The sequence below is a fragment of the Chaetura pelagica genome, unplaced genomic scaffold, assembly GCF_000747805.2.
Source record: "Chaetura pelagica isolate M959 unplaced genomic scaffold, ChaPel_1.0 scaffold232, whole genome shotgun sequence".
In the NCBI taxonomy this organism is placed as follows: domain Eukaryota; kingdom Metazoa; phylum Chordata; class Aves; order Apodiformes; family Apodidae; genus Chaetura; species Chaetura pelagica.
The window spans coordinates 629,380-657,328 of NW_009952441.1; the positions used below are offsets into that span (position 1 = coordinate 629,380).

Below are 27,949 nucleotides of genomic sequence, written 5' to 3' on the forward strand. Positions count from 1 at the left end.
TGGCGCTGCGGCAGGACCCCGGGCTGCCCCAGTTCGTCTGCAAGAAATGCCATGCCCAGTTCTACAAATGCCGCAGCGTCCTCCGCACCTTCATCCAGCGGGTGAACGCCTCGCCCACCGGCCACGCCAAGGCCAAAGGAAAGTACGTGGCCTTTCTTTCCCCCCGGGAGCAGCGCCGTCCCGCGCGCGGCCGCTCCGTAACCGCGCTGTGCCGCTCTGGTTTTGCAGGAGCGGCGCGGTGCAGCCCCAGCCGGGCGCCGAAGGAGCTGCTGCCTGCCTGGGTGAGTTCCTGCCTGTGGAGACGCTTCCCTTCTCCTTCCCTGGGTTTTATGGGCGTCAAAGAGGGATCACCCAGCGGGGCGGGTCCTGCGCTCCTTGCTCTGGCTGGTTATGGTTCCTCCAGCTCTCCAGGAGGATCTGCCGGCCTCCCCAAGCAGAGCTGAACGGGCACAGGCTGAGACAGGGGGTACGGAGAGCAGGCAGAGCAAGTTGGGGAGGCAGTGCCAGGCCTGTCCCAGCCACCAGCAAACACAGGGGGCAATCAGAAATACATTTTCTGCCATAAAATACACTTTGAGCTGTAAAACATCTTTTGAGCTTTGAAGGTAATGCTATTGTCAGACACTGGGACTGCCCCCACCCAGCCAGCTGCAGCACCTCCAGAATATCTCCCACCTGATGCCAAAGCCCAGTGCAGCCTTGGGGGCAGTGGGTGGGCAGCCCTGTCCACTCCCCACGGGGTAGCAGGTCCCTCCTTGTGTGCCCCCCTCCGCGGCTGGCTGTCCCCTCGGCAGGCCCAGGGGACTGACAGTGTGCGCTGCTCTCCCCCGGCAGTCGACCTGATCACCTCCAGCCCCCAGTGCCTGCACAGCCTGGTGACCTGGGCACACGCCCACGCCGGGGGCTGCCCCTCAGCACCCAGCCTGCAGAGCGTCCTCTCCTCCGAGTACTGCGGCATCATCCGCGCCGTCTGGGGCTGCGGCCACGGCCACGACTACGTGATGGACACGGACTCGGACTGTAGCTCCCTGCTGGTCGACAACGCCTTGTCTGTCAAACGGGAGTGGAACAAGAGCACAGCCCAGTGCTTGACTGACAATGGGGCAGACAGTGCCGAGGCTGTTCCTGCTCCCAAAGCAAGGACGAGTCCCTGCCAGCAGCCTGTAAACAAAGAGACTGCGTTGGTGCTGCTGGATGTGGAGAATGAGCTGCTGCAGAACAGGGATTCATCTCACTCACAACTGGACAGTGAGACGTCCTGCCAGGAGAAAGCCCCGACGCAGCCTGTGTCCCCCCTGAGTGCTGCCCCAGGTAAGGGATTCTCCTGCAGATCTCCCTCCAGGAGAGGGCAGGGAGCTGGGAGCTGGCCCAGGAAGCAACAGTGGGGCTGGACCCCTTCCTTGGAGAGGCTGTGGCTCCTTGGGGGGAACACAGACTCCAGCTGGGAAGCACAGGGGAGAGTGGTCTCTGAGCACATGGGATGTGGACTTTGGTTTAAAGAATGAGAAATTTGTCACAGAGCACACGTTATGAGCCACCATGAGTTGGTTCTTCCTCAGCAGCTCTCGCTGGCTTGTTTCCCATGCTTTTCCTTGTAACCCACCCTGTTCTCCTTCATTCCCTAGGACAGTTGAGTGAGAAGCAGGTTCTGTCTGCAACATCGGATGAGCGGGTAAAAGACGAGTTCAGTGACCTTTCTGAGGGGTGAGAGAAGAGTGGGTTTAAAATAGCCTAAATGTCTTCTTTGCGAGTGTGAAATGACCCTTCTGGGAGAGAGCTCTGGTCTCCACGAGCCACCCAGCCCTGGTGGCCCCTTGGAACTGGCACTGGAGGCACTGGGCAGGGGCTCTGCCGTGGCCATGCCGGAGCTCAGCTCACCGCCCCTGCTGGGGGGGTGTTTGCACACACATGTGATCTCTGTGCTTGCTGGCTGTTTCCAGCAAACCTCCTGGGGTTTTTTTCTTCCTCTGCCCTGGGGAGGGACCAGTGGAGGGTGCTGCTCCAGGAGAATGCTTGGAGAAATCACTCCCTGTGCCCACAGGGAGAGTGATTAACTGGGAAGTGGGAGTGGGAGGGATGCTGGCACTTTGCAGTCTGTGTTATCAGAGATGGGGCTGAATCCTTCGCATGCAGGTGCTCAAATTGAGAGGATTGGACCTGACTGATAACAGAGTCCAGTCATTCCAAGTCTAAAGTACCAATGGCCAAGGGCAGGACAGCCATCAGCTGTCACGTTAGAAGTGCCCTGACAATTTATTGCCTGTTTCCTGCCTTTGGAATTAGTTGCTTCTTTATAGCTTAGGACTTAAAAGGGGAGAAACCCCCACCAAACCTCTGTGGCTGCTGCCTATCAGGAAATACAGAAATTCCTTAATCTGGTCCAGGCAGTAACACAACGTTCTGGCTCTGCAAATTTCCTTTTCCCTGTGTGGAAAGTGGTGGCATTGTCCCTTAACAGTGAGCAGATCTGTTCAGTGACAGCTGGGGTCTGTTCTTGGCTCCTCTCTCAGAGATCTGGTCTGAAAAGGCCCCAGGTTTGCTGCTTGCTATGTTCACTGGTGCTGTGGTTGCTTGGGGAGGTGAGAGGGGAGGAGCTTCAGCTGCCAGACCCTGCCGGGGGAGATGGATGTGCTGAGAACAGGGAACATGAATTGCTACAGCCAGAGATGCTAGAGCCCCAGCTCAGTGCTGTGTCAGTGAAGGGTGTCTTCTCCCTCTCAGGGACTTCTTGAGTGACGATGAAAATGAGAAGAGAAATGTGCAATCTTCAGATGACTCCTTCGAGCCTTACCCTGAGAAGAAGTAAGGGGGTGATGGGGTGGTGGGGAGGGCTGGGGCCCACCTCCCCTTCCCTTCACAGCTTCATGTCCCTCCCTCTACCCACCTGGAGGTGACAGTATTGCCATGTCCCCCCTGAGCTCCCTTCAGGTTGAAGCCAGAGTACAGCCCCTTTCCCCAAGCCCAGCCCTGATGACCACAGCTTTGCTTCATGTCCTTGCCCAACACGAGCACCAGGCTCGGAGTGACCCTCTGGGATGACTAGAACCAATGCTCCACATTTACCCCCTGTCCCTCTTCCTTTTTGAAGGGTTTCTAGCAAGAAAAGTGACAGCAAAGAAACAAAGAAGGCAGAAGAGCCTAAAATAAGGAAGAAGCCGGGGCCTAAGCCAGGCTGGAAAAAAAAAATCAAATGTGAAAGGTAAGAAGGAGCAGGCAGTGGGCAGGCAGTGCCTGTGCCCTGACACGCCACTGACAGCAGCCTCTGCTCTGCAGGGAGGAGCTGCCAACCATCTACAAGTGTCCTTACCAGGGCTGCACAGCTGTCTACAGAGGGGCAGATGGCATGAAGGTGAGTTTGGGGTTTGTTCCTGTCCCCAGCACCCAGCTTTGGGTGGTACAGAGCTGTTTCCATAGGGGGAGAGGATCCCTGATGGGTTTAATTCACTGCCTGGCTCTGCAGGAGGGAGCAGGTGATGGAATGAAGCAGCCTGAGGGCTTTTTCTGTGTTCCCAAAAGCAACAGGAGTTCCTTCTTTGGAATTCTGCTGTTGGTTTGGCAGCAGCTCTTGGAACAAGTTTGGCTGTGTCCTGTTAAAGCCTCTGCTGCCAGGGGTAGTTTTGGGTGGAAGTCTCGGGTTTTGTGCTGGTTTGTGCTGAGGCACAAGCCTGTTGAAATGGGGGTCTCAGTTATTACGGAATTCAGGTTTGTCACAGCCCTGATCTGCACCAGATGATTAGCACTAGGAGCTCTGTCCTTGCTTTACAGAAACACATCAAAGAGCACCACGAAGAGGTTCGGGAGAGGCCCTGTCCTCACCCTGGCTGCAACAAGGTGTTCATGATCGACCGGTACCTACAGCGCCACGTCAAGCTGATCCACACAGGTGGGTCCAGGGGGACTCTGCTCACCCCATGGGCATGACCAGCACCTAACAACTCATGGCACAGGGCTTGTAGGTGCTGTGGTGAGACTGGGGCGTAGAAGTGCCTGTGAGCCTGTAATAAGGCATCAAGTGGGAGACACGAGGCAGGGGGAGGAATTCAGTTTCCACCAGCAAGTGTGGGCAGCTGTGTGTGTGCATTCCCTGCACTAAGCAAGCAGCAGAAGGGATGATTCTGGTTTTTCCCATTGCAGAGGTACGGAATTACATCTGTGATGAGTGCGGGCAGACCTTCAAGCAACGCAAACACCTCTCAGTCCACCAGATGCGGCACTCGGGAGCAAAGCCCCTCCAGTAAGTGCACAGGTCCCATCCCTTTTCCTAGTCACAACAGATGAAGGGGTAGTGAGGTTCTGTGGAACTCACAGAGTAAGTCTGTGCCACAACTCCTGCCTGGAGCTGGGTGAATCACTTTAAATGTCCATCCACAACACATGCTCCAGCTCTGGAGTTTCTGTTCCTGGTGCCTGTTGGAGCTCAGCAGATGGATGTTCAGCTACGAGCTGCAGGCCTGAGGAGACCTGTGTTGCATGACTGGGTGGTTGTAGGAGACACTGTGAGTGAGCAGCTCTGAGGCTGTGGTTGTCTTCTCCTGGGTTTATCCACCATGACAGCATGCTGAGGCCCTGCCTTGGCCTTGCAGGTGTGAGATCTGCGGGTTCCAGTGCCGCCAGCGCGCGTCCCTCAAGTACCACATGACCAAACACAAAGCTGAGACAGAGCTGGAGTTTGCCTGTGACCAGTGTGGGAAGCGCTTCGAGAAGGCCCATAACCTTAATGTCCACATGTCCATGGTGCACCCTCTGACCCAGACTCAGGACAAAGCCAAGCCACTGGAGCCAGAGCCCATTCTCCTCCTCAGCACTTCAGGGACTTCAGAAAGCCAGGTAGTAAAGCCAGAAGTGACTGTGCAGCCGGAGCCCACCTGAAGGGGCCAGGGCTACTTTCCCAGTCCAGCCCTGTAGAAACTGTACGGCAGAGGAGATGGTTCATCTTCGTATTAGTCTCCCAAGGAACTCAGTGGAATTAGCTTCAGCTTGCTCAGAAAAGGCTTGTTCTCATGCTGTGATTCTCCGTGCTCACGTCCAATTCAGCAGTGTCGTACTAAGAGTCTGTCTAATCCCTGGAGAGGGGATGTGGGGCAGCAAGCCCCTTGTCCCCCTTCTCCCCACACACACAGTGTCTAAACAAGGTTGGCCACAACCCTTCTCTGCCTACTCGAGCTGCTGCCTGGACAGAAGTGCCCTCAGCAGCTCCAATTGTACAGAGAACAGAGGAGCAACTTCAAGCAGATGTTTTGTTTTGGAAAAAAAAAAGAAAAAAAGAAAAAAAAAAGAATTATTTCCAAAGCAAGTCTAAACTGAAATTTGTAACCAACTTTTTATTGTAACAAGAGCTTCATGGTTATGCTTGTAATAAATTATTTACAAAGTAATTTGAAAGAAATTGGCACTGGTGAGAAGGTTGCACCGTGTCTGTCCTTTCCTCCATAGTCAGGGTGTTCTGCTCAGCTGGTCAGGCTGGGTCTGCCCATCATTTGTCAGTCGAACAGGACCAGCTCTTCATCCAGCTCCATGGCCGTGGCAGGTCTTGAGAAGTGCAGGAGGGTGGCTCCCAGCTCTGGGTCAAGCTCTTCACAGGTGGCCAGTAGCTGGGGAGGGGACAAGTAGCCAGCATTAGACCCACCCATGCAGCCTCTCAGCAAGTTACAGCAACAGGAGATCACTGTGCTGCTTCCCAGCAAGGAGCAGGGAGAGGAGAGGGAAGCTGGTTCTGGAATAGCACTGAGGACATGGCTGTAGCAGTGGCTGAGCACCAGGTATCCTCCACTGCTCCCAATCCCGCAGGGAAAGTGCCATCAGTTCAGCAAAGGCAGCACCAGTGCCCACAAAAGACTGCCCAGGCAGAAGTAGCACTCCCAGCTCCTGCACTGGGAGAAGAGGACACAACTCACTGGTCGTATGTTTGCAAAGCTCTGGGCAGGGCAGCGTGGGATGGCAGCCAGCAGGAAGCGCCGGGCGCTGGAGATCAGCTGCAAGGGATCCTGGAGAACAGGGAGACCAGACACAACCTGGGTGATCAACGCCCAAGCACAACGTCAATTTCAGCTCTCAGCCCCTGCCTCCAAAAGTGAAACAGGAACCACTACACTGCACCTGAGAGCAACTCACAGGTTACACAGTCCACCTGAGAGGTGACTACAGCCACCCCAAGGTCCTGCACGGGACAGCAGTGGGGCAGCTTTGGTTTCAGGCAGCTGCACCAGCAGCTTCTCTGTGCCCCAAGGTGGAAGTGGAGGCACCTGCACAAGCTACCCCTGCCTCGTAGGAAGGTGGGAACAAGAGGGATGCTGCAAGTGGCAGAGGAAGGGATAAAGAATAGGACTCACAGGAGGGAAAAAGAGACTCAGCTTCACTCACATGCTCTGCAGGGTCTGGACTTTGCCCAGCAGGGTCAGGCTGGGGCAGGTCCTGCCCTTCCACAAAGAGCTGCAGCAGCTGGATGTACAGGTCAAGCGCCAGGTGGAGGAAGGTGGGTTCCCGGGTTAGCAGGTCATGGTGGAAGCAAGGGGTGAGGCTGGAGGAGGTCACACTCAGGTCAGCACTGCTGCCCTGGTGGCCTCAAACATGGGCAGACACAAGGCAGAGCTGCTGCTCTTGCCACTGCCCAAGTCCCACCGTGCAGGGCCAGGCACACAGGGCAGCCAGGGATGCTCCTGTGCCAAGCACAAGGCTGCAGGGAAAGGTCTAGCAAAAGACCCAGGGCTGTGATCAAACATCTCCTGCACGGTGAGGTGAGGGCTTGGCAGGACAGTCACCTCCTGCCAGCAGCTGTTGGTGCAAACCCTCAGCCCCAGCCCCTCCCAGCCGGGCAGTACCTGTAGAAGGCAAGAGGCAGGAGCCGGCTGTGCCGGGCCGAGGCCGCGCTGCGCAGGACGACGTAGTGCCCGGGGTCTGCAATGGCAGAGAGAAGCAGTCAGCATCTTCAGTGGTCCTCAAGCCCCCAGGCACACTTCTACAGCAACAGAGTGGCTGGGGTTTCCTTTCAGCCCACGATAAACATTAGTGCTTTGGGTGTGGGGACCCCTGAGAGCAGAACACTGTTCCCCTCTGAGGCTTCCTCTACCAGAAGGAACAATGGTGTCAGTTGTTCCTCAGCACTGGGGAGGCTGCACTTCAAATCGTGGGGTCAGTTCTGGGCCTCTCAAGACAAGAAGGACATGGAGGGGCTGGAGCGTGTCCAGAGAAGGGCAACTGAGCTAGGGAGGGGGCTGGAGCACAAGTCTGAGCAGGAGCAGCTGAGGGAGCTGGGGGTGTTCAGCCTGGAGAAAAGGAGGGGAGACCTTCTGGCTCCGCAGCTGCCTGACAGGAGAAGCCTCAAGTTGCCCAGGGGAGGTTTAGGTTGGATATTAGGAGAAATTTCTACCCCCAAAGTGTTGTCAGGCCCTGGCCCAGGCTGCCAAGGGCAGTGGTAGAGTCCTCATCCCTGGAGGGATTTCAAAGCCCTGCAGATGTGGTGCTGAGGGACACGGGGCAGTGGTGGTCTGGGCAGTGCTGGGGGAATGGTGGGACCAGATGATCTGAAGGTCTTTTTCTAACTAAAACAATTCCATGATTCTGTGATCATCATACTGCAGGGTGGAAGCAGCATCTCTGCAGCTTTCACTCAAGCAATGTTTTTAAGCTGCTCACAAAGACCCATCAGTTCTCTCCCACAGACACACTCACTCATCCCAGAGCTGGGGCTGCTGCCCAGCCCAAACCTCCCCTCCCCACCCTCAGGAGCAGGACACACTCACCTTTCCCTGCTGAGTGGAAGAGAAGTGGCCAGGATATGCTTCTCTCTTCCAGGCATCGCAAGATCTCCAGGGACCATTCCAGAGATGCCTGAAAATCCACTCCTTCCTGGGTGGCAGAAAGAACAGGTCTGGTTAGGCTGTGGTTGCATCAAAGCAGAAGGAACCCCCTTAAGAGACTGTCCATGAAGTGCTCTATTTGAGGACTTTGAGGGAGGTGCTTTTGCATCACTCATTTTACTTGGGACAACCTCCCAGATCTGTTTGCTCAAGATATTTCTCTCCTCACTGACTCTTCCTCCAGACTCTCCCAAAACCAGTGAGACCAAATGGTTGGTTTTAACCTGAATCTGCTCCCTGCTCCCATCTGTGGGGTGGCTACACCAACACTGCACTTCCAAGCTGAGAAGACAGTGGACAGAAATGAGCATTCCCAGGCAGGAGGATGCTTAGGGCAGACAGCTGCTGGAGGAGACTTGTCATCTTTGCCCCTTCCTTTCATAGCATTAAGTCATGTGGGAACCAATGTTCCTCTCCTGTGAAATACCATGTGCATTTCCAGCCTGGGGAGAAACATCCAACAAACGTGAAATGCTACATAAAAGCCACAAGAGGGAGAGAGAGGAGGTTCCTGCTACCTGGGTGGTGTAAAGGCTGAACAGGGAACTGAAAATAGTCATTCAGGAAGAGAAATCAAAGTAGTGAAAGGGGAGATTAGTCAGTTGAAGGAAAACACAGGTTTAATCTGATGGGAAGAGAAGGGCTTTCAGCAGGCGCTGTCTGGGCTGGGGCTGATCCCTTCCTGCTGGCAGAACAAGCCCTCACAGTACAAGCATTTTTAGACAGCAGACCAAGGGCATCAGACACACCGAGTGTCATGAGAATTCCCTCAGGGCTGGATTTACCTGTGGTGCTATTTTTGCTGAGATGAGATCCAAGAGTGAGAAGAACAGCAGCGAAACAAGAAGCTGCAAGGGAAGGAGAATGCCTGTTAGTTCTGTCCACACTGCTGGTAAATTCCACCCTCAACTCGCTGTTCTCAAAGCAAGGCTTGCTGCAGCCAGCAGGTGACAGCTCCTCCCAAACCAAGCAAGCTACCACAGATGTAAGCCTGGAGAAGAGCTGATGTTGCTCCACAACCATGTGCCCCAGCACAAGCATTGGGATACTGCCCTGATCCTTGTTGCTGTCCTGGATCCCTGCCACATCCCTTCCTGGCATCCTCCTCCTCCTGTCTCAAGGCAGGTTTTTGAGGTGAAAGCTGCTGTTACTCCCCATGTACTAAACACTCATATCAACCCAGTGACACCAGTTTCTGAGCAGCAGATCTTGGCTCTAGACCAGTATAAACAGTGGAGGAGTCAACCCCAGAGCAAAAGGAGCTGCTGCTGTAACTGCTGCTTAGAGCAATAAAACTTCAGTGACTAGTCAGGCACAGGTTCTGCTCCAACACCCCCTCCCTGGGAGTGTCTCAGCACAGGGACACTCCCCATCCTCAGCTCTGGCCCCAGCTTTTCCTTGGAAGACCAACAGACAGAACTACTGGGCCAGCTTCCTCCTCAGCAGAGCACTTTGGAGAATCCCTGTGTTACAGGGCACTGAGCACGGGAAACAAAGGAGGCATTTCCTGGAATAGACTTGAGAAAACCCTGTTCCTGGAATTCCCAGCACATCTTCCCAGAGCCCTAGAAAAGTCTGCACTCCTGTCTCACAAACTTTCCACATCTCCTTAACCACCCATCCAAGCTGCCTGAGCTAAAATCCACAAGGACTGCTCCTTGGTCAGAGGGAGAGGTGATCCTGGAATGCCATGGATTGAGCTCTCCACCTCTGCAGCCCCCTCTCTAGCTTGTTTTTACAGCAGCAGTTTCATACCCCCCTGACTTCCCAGGGGAGCCGTGATCCCAGTTAAAAGTGCAAGTTTGGAACAACTTTACCTCTAGGATAAGTTATTTAGCAAGTTAATTTACAGCTGCATTTTATCAATTAGCCACCAGCAGGATTTCACAGCAGGGTGTACCAGGGGCACAAGCTGTATCTCAGGACAACTTCTTCTCAGTTAAAAATTCCAGTTTTCAAGCACAGGGAAGAGCAGACATGTAAAACCTGTCATCTTGCCTGCTCTGTGCCAGTTCCCAGCCTCTTCAGAGCTCTGCTCCCTTGTCCACGCTGTGACTGCTGTTGAACAGCACAATGGAGGAAGGCAGCTGAAATCCAAGGAGGGCCAGAGAGGGGGAAAACTGCTCCTGAAGAAAGGAAGCTAGGAAACAAAACCAGCATCTCATGGGCTTGGAGGAAAACAGTCACATTCAAAAAAAAAATCAGAGCTGTGAATAAGGAGGAAATCAGGGGCTGGGTGATAGGTGCCAAGTTGTGATTGGGACCAAAAAAAGAAAGGATTCTTCTCTCTATTTTTATTTTCCCACTGCAGTTGGATGCTGCCTGGAGGGAGTTTCAAAAAGAAAAGACTAGAAACAGACAGCAGCATTCCCAGATCTCTGTATCAGGGCCTGGAGAGGCAGTTAACTGCACATGCTGCTATGGCTAATGTGACTATTACATTCAATAACCTGCAAGGAGATTCTCATACCACATTCCAAGCTTTTGGAGAAGAGCTGCAGGATGCTGAATGGCAGCCTGAGGCCAGGTAAAGGAAGCAGGCAGCAGAGCAGCAGCCAGTGGAGACCAGAGACTCACCAGATCCAGGGAGCAAAGGGTGCAGCAGCCTGAGGGAGTGACTCAACACTGTGCTAAGGGCTATTTCAGGGTTTGTCTCACAAGGTCTCTGCCTTCCAGTCTCCTCTGCAAAGATCCTGTTTGCTTTATGGAGAAACACTCTGACCCATATTATAAAGAAGGCCAGACTAAATAATTATCATGACCCATTTTGAGTTTAAACTCTACAAAGGAACCTGTTTCTAGCTGTCCCACAAGCCTCAGTCCACAGTAGCTTTTCCTACTGCCTGCTGACACCCTGCCTGGCTGCCAGGGCTGATCCCTCCCTCAGAGAGCAGGTTCCCTGCCTGCAGATCCATGGAGGGCTCCTCAGACACACCTGGCAGCTGAGCTCTGCCACTCCCTCAGCCTCTGCAGCTCTTCTGCCAGTGGATCCCCAAAGAGTCTCTTCCACTGGGAGCAAAGTACTGGCTCCAGACTTGGCCACCAAAGCTAGGGAGAAGGACAGAAACCAGCAGCATTAGTGGTGGAGTGTCTGCAGGCACCTTGCCCCTGGCCAGGACTCAGAGGAAGGGTTTTTCCACACACCCTCCTTAACGAAAAAGTCCAAGTTATGGAATAAACAGGGAATAAACATAAGAATTTTCACACCCTGGGAATTCAGAGAGGGTTATTTGTCACCCTGTTTATGCCACGGTGCCCTGAAACACCTCCAGCAGAACCAGCCATAATAAAGGGGCTCAAAACTCAAAGGGTTCTGCAAAAGGGATGCAGGAGCTTATGGGCATGCAAAAAAACCATGCACCACAAACCTGGACCCCCATGTCCCTGTGTGAGGAGCTCTGCACAGGAGGGGGGAAAATCTGAGCTCTATGGACTTTTGGTTGCTTGGCATGGAACAACCAGCCCCTCCTTGGTGCCTGTGAGACCAAGACCAGTCTCCCAGCTCCTCACTCAGCAGCCCCCATGCCACGTCTGCAGTGACCCCTCCTGCACTCCCAGAGCTGGGATCAGTGATTCCAAGGGTATGGAAACCCTCAGCCACTGCCCCAGGGAGCCAAGAATGACTGCCCCCCCCCTCACACGTTGCATGAAATGAAGTTTAAAAGGTGAGAGAGGAGCAGGTACCACGGCAGAGAGCAGCAGAGTGGGGCATCTGCTCCGACACGCCGTGAGAACCTCACCGACCCCTTCTGCTGGCTCCTCACAGTCCAGGCTGGCATGAAGCAGGCCCTGCAAGAGGAGAAGTTACAAGGTGACCAACGTCCCTGCTGCTTGGAGGTACTCACCAAGCCCTGTGTTACCTAACCCGAGATGACTGTAGGTGTCAGCACGGCACAGGGAGAGCAGCCTGTGCCCAACCCCTCCTGCAGCTGGGCCTGCTGTGAGCATGAGCCTCCAGCACCGCTCCCTCCCGCACTTCCCTGCATTACTGCTCCTCTTTTTTGGAATCCACACCGGTGGTTGTCAAAACAAGGGTACAAGTGGCCCATCTCCTTGCTAAGAATAGCAGGGAGTCAGGTGTTCTGGTGCAGCAGGGTGTCCCCTGGCCAGACATTACCCTGAAGAAGTGAGCGGTGATGTCGTAGGGCAGCGCGTACCCGCGGGGACACACGTGCTGCTGCGGGAAGACAAGGACAGAGAAGCAACAGTCATTCCTCCCCCTCTTGAATTATGATTTCCTTCCAACACTCTGGGTGTCTGGCACGACAGGGCCCAGCTAACACTGAGTGACTCTTCCGGGGCCCCGAGGACCAGCTCAGGAAGGAGAAACCTGGTTTCTCTCCCAAGCAAGACCCCGAGCAGGCAGAGCTCTGTGCCCTGCTCACACCCCGTGGATGGCAGGGGCTGACTGATCCACAGCCCTGGAGCAGGGCAGGTTTCTGGCTGTGCCTAGTACGTCAGTGCAGGAGGGCTGGAAGAGGCTGCCAGTCAGGATGAACAAATACAGGGGACAGCCACCCCTAGAAGGCACAGCAGGGCTCTGAGGGGCCTGCAAGTGACTGATCTGCTCCCTGGAAGCTGCAGGGGTGTTTTTGAATGTTTCTCCAGCATGCACCACATGGGAGGATGAGCAGGGTCTCTACACACAGCAAAGGAGTTTAACTCCCCAGTGGGACAGAGAAGCTGGAGAAGCTCAAGCTCAGTCCCTGGCTCCCAGGCCTCCTGGGGAACACTGCAGGTTTCTCTCCAATCCCTGTCAACAAACCAAGGGCAGGTGGCACAGGAGGACACAACGTATCCACACCAAAGAGCATCCCCAAGGCTGCTGCAGGTGCCTGTGCACCAGGGACATACCCTGCCACAAACACCACGACTGGGAAGAACTTTCCTGCTGCTCCAGAACTGGCCAAGCCACTGCCAGGCCACTCTGTCATCACCACTGGTGATTTCACCCCATGGGGCTGCCTGTGAACACCCATCTCCAGCCATGCTGGCTGGCTCCACCCTGGATTTGCCTACACTCCTTCCCAGGGGTTCTGTCTCAACAGCATAAACTGCCACCACGATTCCAAAGGAATGGACCCAAAAGCCATCCTGCAAGGGATCTCTGCAGAGCCAGGGGCTGGGAAGTCTGGAGCATAAAGAGTTGAACCTCTTGACATTCTGAGATAAGTTCCAAGTTTGGCTGCCTTAACTCCTGTCCTAAAAGTCCAGGTTCTTTTTATAGAGCATTTACCAACAAGAAGTTCTCATAGAACCATTCAGGGTAGAAAAGACTCTGGGGCAAAAAAGATCCTCATTTGGCTAAGGACACATACCAGCTCTGAGTTTACAAAATTAAAGAAGTCTTCACAGTCCAACATGGTTTTCCTTCCTTTTTGACAAGTCATGATCAGAGTGGATGCAGGCAGCCCGACCAGGATCCTTAGGCAGGGAAGAATAAAACCAGAATTTATGTGACCATCAAGAACAGACTTGAACTCCACACCTGGGGCAGGTGCCTTGGGTATTTAAGGGAGTTTGAGAGCACAGCAGACGTGAGGGATCTCACATGTGTCAACAGAAACTGCACAAGGAATTTCTCCAGCTGCCCAGAAAAGAACCTGCATGTCCCTGAGGTAAATGCAAGCACGTTCTGAGCTTCTATATAAAATGGAAGCACACACCTTGGTTACAGCTGCAGAGTTATTAACAGTGGTTAACGCCAGTGGTGGCATTGAGGGTGCTGTTCAGAGCCCATCAAGATGTGTGGGCTTTGAAGTCCAGCCTGCTGGCAGGGGCAGCTGGCAGCCCAAGATGGCACAAAGGACACAGCCACATCACACGGGTACCAGGGAGTACATCTCTCCTGCCCAAGTGTGGCAGGACACACAGCACCAGGACACTCAGCACCAGGACACTTGGTGTGGAGCCAGAGGGGAGCCCAGGGGGCTGTGCAGGTGCACACCCTAACTGCTGTGATCAGTTTGGTTGGGGTGTTCCCAGCCCCTTAGGGCTACATGTACCTTCTGTGCAGCAGCAGCTCCTGCTGCCTCCACAGCTGCTGGCCCAAAGCAGAGCCCTGTTCTCCATTCCTCAGCCTTTCCTGGAGAATCTCAAACAGGTAATGTCTCTGGGCATCCGAGCTGCCAGAAAGCAGCTTCTGCCTGCAGCCCAGCTCCAGCACCATCTCCTGAACAGAGAAACAGCATCTGTCAGTGACACACATTTGCATCCAAACCCTCAGTGTTTCTCTGAATACAAAGAGAGAGAGAGCCCAGCAGAGAGAAACCTGGGAGCACTGGTTGGCAGCCAGCTGAACATGAGCCAGCAGGGTGCCCAGGTGGCCCGAAGGACAATGGCATCCTGGCTTGTATCAGGAATAGTGTGGCCAGCAGGAGCAGGGATGTGATTCTCTCCCTATGCTCAGTACTGGGGAGGCCTCATCTCAAGCACTGTGTGCAGTTCTGGGCCCCTCACTTCAAGAAGGCTCTTGAGGTGCTGGAGCAGGTCCAGAGGAGAGCAATGAGGATAGTGAAGGGACTGGAGGGAAAGGCTGAAGGAGCTGGGGTTGTGTTTAGCCTGGAGGAGACTCAGTGGGGACCTTCACACTCTCTTCAAGTACCTGAAGGGAGGTTGTGGTCAGGTGGGGTTGGGCTCTTTTTCCAGGCAACCAGTGACAGGAAGAGAGGGCCTGGCCTGAAGCTGCTCCAGGGGAGGTTTAGGTTGGATATTAGTAAGTACTTCCTCATGGAGAGGGTGATGAAACATTGCAGTGGACTTCCCAGGGAAGTGGTGGAGGCACCATCCCTGGAGGTGTCCCAGGAAAGGCTGGAGGTGGCACTTAGTGCCATGGTCTGGGGATGTGGTGGTGTTGGTCATAGGCTGGACTTGATCTTAAAGGTCTTTTCCAGCCTTGGTGATTGTGTGAGTCTTTGAGATCAATAACAAAGATCTCTCTCTCCATCTCCAGCTGCTGCTCACAGCTGAGAACAGGACGTCAGCCTTACATGGACTGAGGCAGTGGGAAATACTTGGGCTGGTCACATTCAAGGACTGAACATCCAGACACAAAGCCTGAAGTCACCTGCAGCTTGCAGAGGATGTCAGGACTGACCGACACCTCCCAGCGGCCACGGCTGCCCAGCTCCAGCCTGAAATGAAGAGACCCAGCAGGTAACTAACCCTGTTAGCCCAGGAGGATGACACAATTCAAATGAAGTCAAATGGCTTCAGGTTAACATAAAGCCCTAACATTAATGCTCCTTAAATAAGCTGTAGGTGAGACAGCAACTCTAACCCTCCCTCCTGATTTTCCAGCTTCAGCCACTTCCTTGGGGGCATTGATGCTTGTCTGGCCAAACAAATCCCAACCCAAATTCAACTTTAAAAAGACAGACAGACAAGGGACTATCTGTGACTTCAGCCCCAGACCTCTGTCACCCAAAGCAAGATTCTTATGCAAAGCCAGGTGAGTCACACAGAGGCAGCTCCCAGCCAGCAGGGAGTCAGGAGTCGCTCCCACCCCACAAGGGTGGCCCCATGGGAAGTGGGAGCTCCCAGAGTGCAAGGCCACTGCTTCTGCAGCAATGAGCCACCATGCAGGCACCTCTGTGAGGAATCCAGAAGGGTGTTGATGAGGATGCCACAGGCCTGCTGCAGGTCCCCATCGCAGCCACCAGAAGCAGAAGGTGCAGGAAGGTACCGCTGATAGATGGCCCAGTAGTGGAAATCCTGTCTGCAATGGGGAAAAGGAGGAGATCAGGGTATTTTCATGGGGCCACCTTCAATGTGATGCAAAAGAAGTTAATGCATTGAGTGGAATGACAGAAAACAGCACCCACGTGAGTACAGGCACAGGCAGGGCCACACACCAGCTGCCTCTGCCTTCAGGAACGGGGAGGCTTATTGGGAAGGACCTGCACATGCAGGCCAGAGGTTATCTTGGGGAGCTTCCTCAAGTTAAAACACAGGCCTCCTTCTAGCACTGTCTGAGCTCTGGGCAAACTGTAGTCAACAGACATTAGTCTCCCTCAGCAGCCTGTTTATTTACTTTTGTTGTTAGGTTCCTGATCTTCAACACTTTTTCCTAGTTGGGTGGGAAAGACTCTCAAACAATTCCATTTCCAGCAGAGCCCTTCTGCACTCACCTTTCTGAGGCAGAGAGAATATCCTTTTCAGGGGACACTTCCAGCTCCAGCAGCAGCCACTCCCTTAAAGACAACTGGGAAAAGCAATGATTTAGGTAGGAGGGCAGACTAGCGAGGCAAGAAACTTGTGCAGAACAACCACCATCTTCCCAGCACAAAACCCACCTTCCCCTACACCCAGACACAGGCCCATGCAGATTAAGAGATACAAAACAGGAGACATAATCCCAAGGAAGATCCTGCACTGTTCCCTTGCAGGAAATCTAAACTAAAATCCCCCTGCACTGAAAGCATCTTGTACACACCCCCACACACCCACTCCTTTGACATTTCCAAGCACACTCATCTTCTTAAAGTCTAGAAATGAACGTATGTGATTAGAAATAAATGCTAAAGTGAACAAAGCACCCCAGTCAGACAGGCTGGTATAAGCATCAAAGGAGGGTTGGAATGCAAAGGCAATGCAGCCCTGAACATCAAGCTGGCCAAGCACATGGTATCATTCCAGTAACATGACAACCTCCTCTGCACAAAGACAAACTGGTTTTATATGAACTAGGTTAAAAAAACGTCCCATCAGACACACTGCATGGGGCAGAAAGGACCTTTTCAGGAATAGGCTGAGAAAGCCCAAAATTGGCTTCCACTGCATGGGGAAGAGAACAGCTGAGATGTTCAGCTCCTCCACAGCAAGGCAGAGCCCAACCACCTGAGGCACATGGTGCTTGAGGGGCACACACAAAGCTCCCACGTGGAAATGTTTCTGTTTGTTGGCTCCCCATCACTTCACAGCCAGCACAGGGCAGGAAAGAAGGGCTAAGGACAGGTCCTTTCTCTACAGCTCCTGACCATTTTCTGACTGGTATGTTGCAGCTCATCAAGGTTTCTGCTTTTGCAGTGAGGACACAAAAGCTTTACCCCTAGTTTCCTATCTCTGTCCTATCAGCACCAGGACACTGAGCACAGCCCCGGGACATCTGCAGATGTCAGACCAGCCTTCCAGGCACCAGGTTTTTACAGGAAGCTTTTAGTCACCAATAAAGATACTGCAAAGGGCAGAGCTGAAAAAATGAGAACGAGGATGTCAACTTAAGTCATGGAAAAGGTGTCTACCTGGAAGGCTTTTTCCTTCAGCAGCTCCTGAAAGCCTGCTTGCTGCCACAGAGAGAGGCTGGCTCTTCTGTAGTCCCGAGGGGGGCAGGACAGGGAGCTCCAGAGCAGCTCAGCTGGACCCTCCTCCCAGAGGGCTCCCCGAGCCTCCAGGCACAGCCGTGGCACCAGGTACTGCAGCTGAAACAAAGGCAGCACAGCCCTGCACATTTCCAAAAACACACACACAAAAAAACAGCCCAGTGCAAGCGCTGGAGCTGCCAAGCAACCACATACACAAGATGATCAGATGGGAGGGAACAAAGATGCATTTTTGTAGCTTTCTTTGTACAAGTCAGAGCTGCAGCAGGAAACAGAACTGGGCCTGACCTTTCTCACAGGGAGCTGCAGCACCTTGTTACCTTTTTAACCAGGCTGGGAGGCAGTAAGGCACACAGATCTTCATGGGAATAGGATGAAAACTTGCACATAAGGTAAGATGCTGCTGCAGTGCAAAACCTGAGAGAGAAACAGCAAGAATTCCATTATCTGCTTGGTTCAGTTGTACCTCTTCCCACTCATGAAAGTCAAAACAAACATCAAAAATTCTTGTCACCAACATGGCCCAAACCTGGGCTGTTGGGTCCACTTCTGTTTGTGTGCCCCTCACCCCAAGGACATTAATGGCACAAATTTCAGAACCAGAGTCTAAACTAAACCCTCTGAGAACATCCAGCCAGCCCCTTCCCAGCAGGCACCACACTCACCAGGATGCTTTTCCCCACGGGACCACCCTCAGCCTGTTTGAGCAGCACAAACACCAAGAGATGCTCTGGAAATCCCCCCAGGAGCTTTATCAGCACCACTCCTGTGGCAAACCCAAAGCCCTTGCCTGGGGAAACATGGACATGTGAGCTCACCTCAGGCAGAAGGTGAAGGACTCTGCTGTCCTGCAGGTGAGCAACAAGTTCCAGAACTCAGAAACAGAAAGGACCTTTTCAGGAACAGGCTGAGAAAGCCCAAAATTGGCTTCCACTGCAGGAATTAAAGCTCTGGATTCACCTAAGTGGATCACAAAAGCTGCTAGTCCTAAAATATGAGCATCATTCAGGGAAGGGCCCTGCAAACCAAACATAAGTAAAGGACAAAGAGAGAGACATTTCATTTGTAACAAAACAACCTTTCCCAGAAAAACAACAACAGAATTAACTGAGTAGCAGATCATTGCTTCTCCCCACTGCCTAATTAGTGAAGCAATATCAATTCAGCAGATGAATTACATGAAACACACTCTTCCTTCCTTGAAATGGTGCAGCCATCCTCGGCCAACCTGCAGGAAAGCCTCTGTGTCTGCAACCCAGTAACATGAAGCAATGAGCTGCAAATTCAGCCCTGCAGAATCTGAGACTCTCAAGGCATTTTAGCTTCTACAGAAGCTCATGGAGTCTGCCAGCCTTTTAATTTCACCCTTGCAATATCATGGGGTAAAGGAAATAAAGGCAACAGTTCTTTAGAACAAAACCACACACTGCTGCACCCCAGATTTGGGGCTCTTTTCTTTTTAAAAGGGGTGTGAGGCTGAATTAGTCAATGTGGAAGCTCAGGGATTGAGCATTCTCTACTGTCTTTCTTTTGGTTCTGTTCATCAACTTGCTTATTTTAGCTTCTGTTAAAATGTATCTCAGAATGCATTCACCTCCTACAGGAGTATTTCTGTAGGCAAACATTCAGCTCATGTTCCTGAGAGCACATCCATACTACCTGACCAAAATGAGAGTGTTTTTTGGAAGACTGAAAGCTCATGAAGTCCCTCCGTGGTGCAGTCTGGCCAGGTACATGCCCCACAGCTCAGGAAATGGAGGTAGGACAGCCTTTGGCACCCTACAACCATATCATTTGTGGTTGGAAAACTCACCTGATGATAAATAAGCTGGCAGAGCCTGCCCAGAAGGGCAGGCAGGAGATTCCTGTGTCCACACATCATCTTGACAAACAAGGAGAGACACGGTCCCTGCCTGCAGAAGGAAAGAACCACACACTCATTTTACTGCTGCTTTTCATCCCCAGTCCAGGAAGAGGCATTTAAAAGTGCTTAAAACACACTGACCCTGAGCCATGCTTCTCTGTAAATACAGGACAATTATCATTCCATTTAGACACTAAAAGGAAGTGTCATTTTTGGAGAACTTGACCAGAGGGAGCCCTACAAAGACATGAACTCCACCAGTGCTCTGCCTCAAATACTTGATAACATAGACATGTTCTGGGATGACAAACAAGGAGAGGAGGGAGCTGCCTGGGGCACAGACAGCTTTTTTTCAGACAAAAAGCACAAGGCAAGCAGAGTTAAGTGATAAATGGGATTAAAAAACAAAGCAGGAGCAAAAAGGAATTAACAGGACAAGGTTTTGTTACAAAACAAAAGGGAGTGACTCTCCTACAGGGCATTCCCACCCAGAAAAAACCCTCCTCAGACATCAGATGGGGAACTGGCTTTAGAAACAACTTCCTGGGATGCTGCTGTTTATCACAGATGCTTTTCAGCACAGGTTTTCCACACAGACTCAGCTGCTCCAGAGCAGAGAAGTGTGAGGAGGGGGAAAGCTGCACTGGCTGCACATGTGCTGGAGGGGCAGCCACCTCCTCTGCACCCTCAGCAGCCCAGATCACCACAGCTTGGCAGCACACTGGTATTTTCCAAGCCATTTTTAGGTGAAATGTTGACTGTAATGTCACCAAACCTCTACTGCATCATGAAGGAGGTGGCCATGACTTGAGTCATGCCACTGGAGGAGATGTGCTGCCTCCCCATGCTTGTACAGGCCAGAATCAAATGGAGTCACTTCCAGGGGCAAGAGGAGAAGGGAGGCAGAGAGAAGGTACATCATGCTGCTCCTCCTGTGCCTGCAGCATCAAGCTTTGTGCCCCACTCATTTCATCTTAAACATAACATCAGGGGGAAGGCTGAGGTGCCTGGATCTGCCAAAGCTCTGCACTTGCCACAGACACCCCAAAGACGTCAGTGCACTCTTCCCTGATCTCTAGTGCCAGCCAGCAAGTAATTCCTGGACAAAAAGAATTCCCTTCATTCCCCAGCCCTGGGCTGAAAACACCAGCCTGAGCACGTGGTGTTTGGGGAAAGTTTCTACACGTTGTCACAAAGCACAAAGCAGAGCCCAGTGGCACCTTTTTCTGAAGAGATCAGCAATGACAGAGGAGCAACAAGTTTTATTTACACAGATACATCAAAGCTCATCAGTTCTTGGATGGCAGAAACTCAGAATAAAGCAGCCTGCAATTGCCAGCCTGGCACTGTGGGTATGAACAACCAAAGTCCCTCCTCACCCCCAGACAAGTGTGGGAATTCTAGTGCATCAACCAGTTTGGATTTATTTCCCTTTTACTCGTATCTTACCTGTTGGGGGGGTTGAAATAGGAAGCAGCCACAAGGTGTTGGCAGAACGATGTCAGGAGAAGGTCAACAACCTGGAATGAGAGACACTGCTGATTGCTGTGTGTGGGGCTGGATATCTACATCTAGTTATGTGTCTATTGTGTTTCCCAACATTAAACCCAGGAGACAAACTGGTTAATGACACTCACTGCAGGTTGTACAGATCCACTGGCACCAAGATGGAAAGTTAAGCCTCTAACAGCCCAGGAATGATCCCAGCACAAAAGAAAACTATAGACAAGCCTGGTGAAGAAAACCTGGCTCATCACAGGCCTGCTCTGATAGAATGTATCTCTAGATCTCACCAGACACCAAACAACTTCCAGGAGGTTAAAACACACCAGCAGTCTGTGCAGGCAGGGCAAGGTAGACAAAAGGCAAATGTGTTTCCTGCTCTCCACAGACAAAGCAACCTTTCAGTGGGCTGCCCAGCTGGGTTTTTACAGACCCAGCCCCACTCCTTTCTCCCCCCGAGGCAGGGTACTCACACTCTGCTGGCAGGGCTCCAGCCTGGGGGCAGAGACATTGACTTGGATGGGAGAAGTGGCTGCAGCAGTTTGGTCCTCATGGCTGTCCCAGGCACAGACACTGCCCAGTGTGTGGGAAATCACTGCAACCTGTGCTGGCACATCTGCAGGAGGGGAGGAGGATGGGACAGAGGCATGAAAGATTTACAGCTCCACAGAGCAGGGAGAAGGAGTGAAACAGATACTTTAATTGATCACAGCCCAAGGTCTGTCACAAAGAGCCTGAAGCAGCAGGAGGTGCTGCCTGGCTCACCAGCTGCCCTGCAGAGGACACCAACGTTTCTCCCCAGGACTGTGACTACCAATATCCATCAGGAATACTTTTTCACACCAGAAAGGACATAGCCTTCAAAAGGGGGCCCAAGGCACCAGGGGAGCCCCAGGAACAGATCTGCCCATCTTGGCAAAGATCAGGGTAGTGCCAAGTGACCGTCACAAAAAACTGAAGTTCCAAACTCAGGCATGGAAAACACAGCAGATACCAATTGGTTTGGTTTGGTTGTTTGCTTGGTTTTTTTTCCCATAGCTGGAAGGATTCTACAGATCTGAAAGATGACAGGGTACCAGAGGCAAGTAACCACTGCTGCTGCTTTGGCTGGCACGAGCCAGATTTTATGCATGCAGCTTTGGTAACAGTCACTGATGGGTAGTTATGACTTGCCTCCCTGCCCACCTTCATATTTAGCTTGGTCCACAACCAGTGTCCTCAGCACAGCCAGCTCAGCCCTCAGCTGCTCAACAGGCTCTCTGGAAGGGCTGCTCTCCTCTTTGCATTCATCTAGACAAGAAAGAGACAAACACAACATCATCCCTACCCCTGTGCATGACATCAGTTCTCAGCATTAATTCAGGAGCCCCTGCACACCTTTTCCACAAAGCAGCATTTACTTCTCTATAAGCTCTGACGGATCCCCAATCTGTCACCCTGCCACATAAACAGCTTTGGTTTTACATTCAAGATGTGCTCTTTGATGAATCATTTATGAGTTTATGCCTAGTGGCAGAAAGGAATTCAGTTTGTAAAGACAAGAGGCAGAAGAGTTCTGCTTTCAGGGTTTTTCTCCTACTTGCTTTACTCTCTGCCTCTCAGAGAACATTTGCTGTCCTCAAAATTACTCTTAAAATAGAGGCACAGCATGAACACCACAGCAGCAGCAGCTTCTCCTCCAGCCCAACACCACCATCTCCAGATGCCACGTTACTCTAGTCTGGGTTTTGTTGCAAAGAAGAAATAAAGGGACATGCCCTTTACCAACAAGCTGCCACAGCACAGCTCCAAAACCACCCTGCAGCTTGTCAGGCAGGAGCAGGGCCTTGAACACAGGCCAGGAATAGCTCAGCCATGAAAATGAGAAGTAACACAGGTTTAAATTAATGCTCATTCTGAACACTCTGCAAAGCAAGGAGGTGTGAGGGGAACTGCTGAGTCACCTCTGTGTGCCAGGGCACCCACCAACAGGGCAGGCTGAGGGCTCCCTCCTGCCCCAAACCCTGCTTGTGCCAGAGCCCCAGGGATGGAGGAGGAGGCAGGGGACAGGAGGAGGATGCAGATCAGGATGCAGGGGACACGGCTCAGGTCAGGCCACTAGAGGCCACTGGCAATTCAAAGACTCCAGCAGAGCCCTGGCTGGGGATGCTGCCCATTCTGGCACAGGGGTCCTTGATCCCTGTGGTTGCAAGGACAACTCACAGGCAACCCTAGCACTGCTGTGACACCCCCAGCACTGTCGTGTCACCCCCTCCAGCCACAACAACTCCAAAATCTCCAGACTCCCCCGGTGCCCTGGGCAGAGGTTGGGTTCTGGTTCTTCTCTGCCCACTTGTCTGAGAACATCCCTGCTCTCCAGCCCAACCTTTTCATTTCCCACACCCCCGTGGTGAGGATGTTGCCCATTTTAAGATGCATCTGAAATGCCCACTTGCTGAAAGAGACAGGAGAGCTCATTAAATACTGATTACTCTGACACACCCTGCACCAGCCACAGGACCTGAACTGAGGGAGGCCTTCACTCCCAAACCCATGGACACCATGCACTGGCTCCCTTCCCAGCCCTTCCTGCCTCCCCAGCCCAGTGTCACACACCCCAGTCCCTCTGCACAGGGGATGATGGTGAGTTCTGACAGCAGAAGGGCCACACCAGGGATGAGCACAACAGGGTCACACCCCCGGCCAGAGCCTGGAAGCTGCCGATGCTGAATCATGGGGAGATGTTTGAGCTTGATTTAAGCCAGCTACCTCAACTGAAATCAGCCAGCCCAGGCATCCCTTGCAGCCTCAGCACCACACAGAGCTCCACAGGGACTGCAAACATCCCACCCTGGCAGGACAGGCAGGGAAAGCCATTATGAGAGTAACTGACACCTCCATAAGACATCAAGAACATGCACATATTTAAGCAAAGGCAGAAGACCACATCAGCTGTAACTTTCTGCAGATTTTCAACTCAGGAGGGCATCAATGGAAATACTATCTTTTCTTCAAGCTGATCCACAAGTACATGTCACATTTTTTTACCTTGCAACCTTTTCTCTTTGGCAGCACGACAGGCCTGCACGTACGTGGAGTACAAGTTTGAGGGGATTTTATCAGCTCTAGAATAATAATTAAAAAAATACATTCATTAATACCACATGACCACATTCACACTTCAATTTTATTAAATATAAGCCTAAACAACAGTTATGTGATGAAATGTAATTAGAGACTCCAGAGCACATTGAGCATCTGAAGCATTTTTAATCATCGTCTGACACGAGGGCCAGAAGTTTTATATCCAAGGCTTTCAGAGCAGTATGACACATGTAACACACACTGCACAGGAACAACACTACATTTAATATTAATGCATGCATTAATACCTGTTTCATGTATAATATGTGTTTAAGGCCACATGCTAGTTAGTTAGAGAGTAAGTTAGGTGACACACATTCCCACACCTAACACGCTGCTGTGATGGAGACCAAAGCCTGACCTGCAGCACCTGCTGGGCAGGCACTGAGCACCTAAAACAAATGACATGGGACTCCCCAGAAGCTCTTACAGCTTTAATTTAAAAAGAAACTACAATGATCCAGTCTTTTTTAGAGTCAGACTGGAACAACAGGGCAGGACCCAGTGATCTGTAGGCAGCGCTGTGAACGGTTTTTCCTCAGGACAGGTTACAGAGGAACTCCTGGATTTAAAATCAAGCTGTTTCTGCAATGCAGAAAGGCTTGAGTTCTGAGAGGGGCTGGGGCATTATCCTGCTCTCCCTGAAGAGCAGGCCGTAAAGAATTAACACACATGGAAGTTTCCCCTTCTTCATACACCCTGTCCCAAAGAGAGAGCAGCCTTTCACAGGAGGGGGCCTCATCTTCCTTATCAGGTTTTATCTCCAGCAGCATCCTCCAAAGTTTGCATGAAAACACAGCTGTTTCAGTCAGGGGGCTGCAGGGACTCCCAGAGAGTGGTTTCACAGTGGCTAGAGGCCTAATGACAGGACATTCACCCAGAGATACCAACCACCCCATCCACAACCTGCAAGCCAGGAGCCTGGCCACAAAGCCCTGCCAAGGGTTAGCCAGTGCTGGGTGCTCTGCAAGCAAGGAGTCAAAGGGAAGTCAGAGGCTCTGAAGAGAAAGTCCAGGAGCACAGAAAATAACACTGGGAAGTCTCAATACCTCTTCAAGGAATCTATGAAGGCCACGCGCACGTCGGGGGCTCTGGGGAGCTGCAACACAAGAACAGGCAGGTGAGGAGCAAATCACAAACACACCTCGGTGGGAGGATCAAAACAAAGGCAAAAGCAAATACTAACCACCCGTGGCCTCAGCAAAGCAGGAAGAAACCAGGAAGTGTAGTATGGTCGCCTGAAAATGCTGAGACAGAACAGAAACACAGCAAAACATGAACAATGCCCATCTCATCACCTCCCCGAGGAACTTGGCTCCTGCGAGGCAGAAATACTCATGGAAACATGAATAGCCACAGAGAAATCCAGCTCAGATGAGCAGAGAGGTATTCATGTGTTTAATTTTGCTTCTTATTTCTGACTCCAGCTGTGGCCTTCCCTCTCAGGTGTGCAGTGCCCCAGCCTGCACAGACAGCCCCTCACCGAGGGCGGCTGCGGGAGTGGAGAACACGGGAAGCATTTCCCAAACCCACCTCTCTCACATCCTCAGGTTTTCTAGTCTGGTTATTTTGATTTGGACTTGCCTCATGTTATTATTCTAGCTAGAAGCAAGAAGGGCTGAGAAGCAAGCACATGGTACCTGGCTTCTATCACAGACGTTGGGATCTTCCTCGTGCTTTCAAATATCTGAAGGGCTTTCTCGACGTCGCGAAGCGCCTGGGCCTGGGGCTGCCTCACCCCAGGGACAGGGAGAGAAACATGTGGTGAGAAATGAAGGGCCATGGGAACCTTGTTTGTTCAGGGCTCGTGACAGCTGGCTGTGCTGGGAAGGGACTGAACGAGGCAACTGAGTTACAAGAACTACCTGATCTGCAGAGTAAGACTGCAGGAAGGAGGAAGCGGTGGCTCTGAGCCCAGCTCCTGCAGCTCCTGCAGCTCCTGCAGCCTGTGCTCCTGCCTGACATCCCACTGGTTAATCGAGGATCTTTTCTGTTCTGACTTTGCTTTATTGTTACTCTGCTTCACTTCATACACTTGGAATTAAGACCCATCATCTTCACCTCCAGCCCATGCTGCTATGCCCCAGGCACAGGGTCTGCCCACCGGGCTTCTCTGCCTCGAGCCATGGGACATCCTAAGGCTGCAGCAGCCCCAGCTGGTTCCTCAGCTGACAAACAGATCAGACTTGGAAGAAATTAAACGTTCAGTCTCTACTTTCAGTTCCTGACAGGACTAGATTCCATTGCAGGGCATCCAGCTACCCTGCCACCAGCCTGTATTCCATGTCCTCCAGGAGGCTCCCCAGACTGTCACACTCCTGATCAATACACAGGGAGCAGCAACAGAGCCAAGGGCTTCAAATCAATTACTTTTGTGACCCAAAACTTATCATGAACCAAGGTGTGAAACAGCAGATCCCACCCCAAATCTCCTGCCCAACAGATGACATGTTATACTGAAAAGAATCAAGATACATATGAAATGCTTCCTACATGATCAAATTGTTGGGAGCTAACCCACCTCTGAAACCTGCTGGTCAGGTGGCAGAGTTAACCCAGGCCCAGGTCCTGCAAACCTCTGCTCTGCATCCCCACACCATCAAACATCTCCCTTTGCCTCGTAAATCCTCCCCATGGAATCTTCCATTTCCTTTCCACACCCCCCAGTACAGGATGGGCAAGACACATCTGGGCCTTCCTGCTCCAGAGAGCAGCTGCTGACTGGGTGGCTACTGTAGGAGCTGCCTGGCCAGTAGCTGGCTGGCTAATTACTGAGTTATGATGTAATTATAACTATAACAAATAACATTTGATTGTTGCAGCCTCATCTTGGAATGCTCATGGCCATTTGTTTGGCCTCTGTGTAAACCTGGTTCTCACACAACTTGGGGAAGAGTCTGTGTGTTCATGGCTGCTAAAGCCTCTGTGGTAAAGCTGGGGAAGACTTGGCAGCATGCTCAGACTTGGTAGGAATGGCAGAGAGCTGGATAAACTGAGCTGTTTTCCCAAGGAAAAGGGGCACGACTGATGAAAAAGCTGTTAGAGCAGCAGCAGCACCTGCACAGACTCATCTGTGGTGGACAAGTCTTCATAGAGCCCCATATCCTCTATAGCAACCTGTGTGAGGAGAGGGAGATGCACAGGGTCAGCACAGCCAGAGCTTTGACAGACCCAGAAAGAGCTCTTTGCAAAGGGACAATTTTTACTAACCTTGAGGTCAGCCAGTCTGGTTTTAGCCAGGGTGATGTACTCCAGGAGAATGGGCCGGTGTTTTGTGGGCACAAAAGGCGGGTACATGATATGGACCTGAAATGTGAAATTCACAAGATTTGCCATTTTCATGGGAAGTTAGTGTGAACATCTGGTCAATGTTTACCTCAGATAATCCCCAGAGAAGATATCAATGCTTGTTTTGAGAAAAGCCTTTTTCATGGCAACTGACATGCAACTTGTCCCCAGCAACAACAAACAAAACACTGAAGTTCTTAAAAGCTCCATGAAAGAAATTCTCCTTGTCAAGCAAATAAAATAATCTGGTGCTTCCTTATTTCAGGAAGAGGTTTGGAATAATGTCTCAGAAGTAATGCAGTTACTGTATTGTTAATGTAACAACATTACTGACATGCTGAGCCCAGTCAGACACATAAAGCAATACCTGTAATAACAATAATCACAAGCTGTACCTAATCACAGGCACGAGTGTGCTCACTGTGCAGCAGTTCTGAGGCAGCCTCCAGAAAACCACCTCTGTCAGCAGCTTCTCACCTTCAAGTAGGGTGCTGCTTCAAAGGGCACCAGCTCTGACAAGAACTCGAAGAGGAAGACCAGAGCTTTCTTACTGCTCCCGTGGTGGCCTCCAGCATTCCCAAAGGAAGCCTGAAAGGGGGGGAAATGGCAACACAGCTGCTCAGTGTGGAGAAAATCCCTAGCCCAGCACTGCCAGAATTTGACAAACCCCTGACACCCATTACAGAGATCTGCTTTCTGTCAAGAGAAAAATCTCCAGAGAAAGTTGACAGAAATCTCCACAGAAGTTTCCCTTGAATTTCTTTGTCCAGTGCCATGTCACACCCAAAGTTCCTTCTGATGTGCTACCATGATAACACTTGGAGGAGTTAAGGCAACACCAAAATGCACCAAAGGATCAAGAATCATCAAGACCCACAGATCTGCAGGTTTCTGCACTGCTTTATCTGGGCATGAAAAGGAAAATGCACCAGTCTGAGGCTACAGAGAACATAAGCAGTTTATCCTTTGATACATCCTGAGCATTATCAACAAAG

General features: G+C 51.8%; 2 protein-coding genes across 2 annotated transcripts in view; one reads left to right on the forward strand and one right to left on the reverse strand.

Moving 5' to 3' along the window:
- Positions 1–2: 2 nt before the first annotated feature.
- On the forward strand, positions 3–5,186 carry ZNF276 (zinc finger protein 276; the record flags this gene model as incomplete). Its single annotated transcript, XM_010008457.1, has 10 exons — positions 3–142; positions 229–281; positions 835–1,311; positions 1,626–1,704; positions 2,722–2,802; positions 3,089–3,199; positions 3,274–3,349; positions 3,766–3,883; positions 4,135–4,234; positions 4,584–5,186. Coding segments are annotated over 10 exons (1,521 nt in total), but the record flags the coding sequence as incomplete, so codon positions are not given.
- A 294-nt stretch (positions 5,187–5,480) lies between these two features.
- The window catches only part of FANCA (Fanconi anemia, complementation group A), a 38,712-nt gene continuing 16,243 nt past the window's right edge, over positions 5,481–27,949 (reverse strand). Inside the window, exons 15-43 of the mRNA XM_010008458.1 lie at positions 27,432–27,542; positions 26,877–26,972; positions 26,724–26,783; positions 25,307–25,395; positions 24,853–24,913; positions 24,716–24,765; positions 23,571–23,647; positions 21,729–21,833; positions 21,017–21,159; positions 20,490–20,560; positions 18,990–19,089; positions 17,995–18,194; positions 17,497–17,593; positions 17,099–17,275; positions 15,986–16,059; positions 15,445–15,573; positions 14,923–14,989; positions 13,862–14,028; positions 13,175–13,280; positions 11,974–12,033; positions 11,541–11,645; positions 10,792–10,904; positions 9,855–9,996; positions 8,642–8,704; positions 7,740–7,845; positions 6,819–6,894; positions 6,361–6,517; positions 5,895–5,984; positions 5,481–5,591 (exon numbers count right to left, since the gene is read on the reverse strand). Coding sequence (XP_010006760.1) covers positions 5,481–5,591; positions 5,895–5,984; positions 6,361–6,517; positions 6,819–6,894; positions 7,740–7,845; positions 8,642–8,704; positions 9,855–9,996; positions 10,792–10,904; positions 11,541–11,645; positions 11,974–12,033; positions 13,175–13,280; positions 13,862–14,028; positions 14,923–14,989; positions 15,445–15,573; positions 15,986–16,059; positions 17,099–17,275; positions 17,497–17,593; positions 17,995–18,194; positions 18,990–19,089; positions 20,490–20,560; positions 21,017–21,159; positions 21,729–21,833; positions 23,571–23,647; positions 24,716–24,765; positions 24,853–24,913; positions 25,307–25,395; positions 26,724–26,783; positions 26,877–26,972; positions 27,432–27,542 — 3,003 coding nt within the window. The remainder of the gene's footprint in view (positions 5,592–5,894; positions 5,985–6,360; positions 6,518–6,818; positions 6,895–7,739; positions 7,846–8,641; positions 8,705–9,854; positions 9,997–10,791; positions 10,905–11,540; positions 11,646–11,973; positions 12,034–13,174; positions 13,281–13,861; positions 14,029–14,922; positions 14,990–15,444; positions 15,574–15,985; positions 16,060–17,098; positions 17,276–17,496; positions 17,594–17,994; positions 18,195–18,989; positions 19,090–20,489; positions 20,561–21,016; positions 21,160–21,728; positions 21,834–23,570; positions 23,648–24,715; positions 24,766–24,852; positions 24,914–25,306; positions 25,396–26,723; positions 26,784–26,876; positions 26,973–27,431; positions 27,543–27,949) is intronic.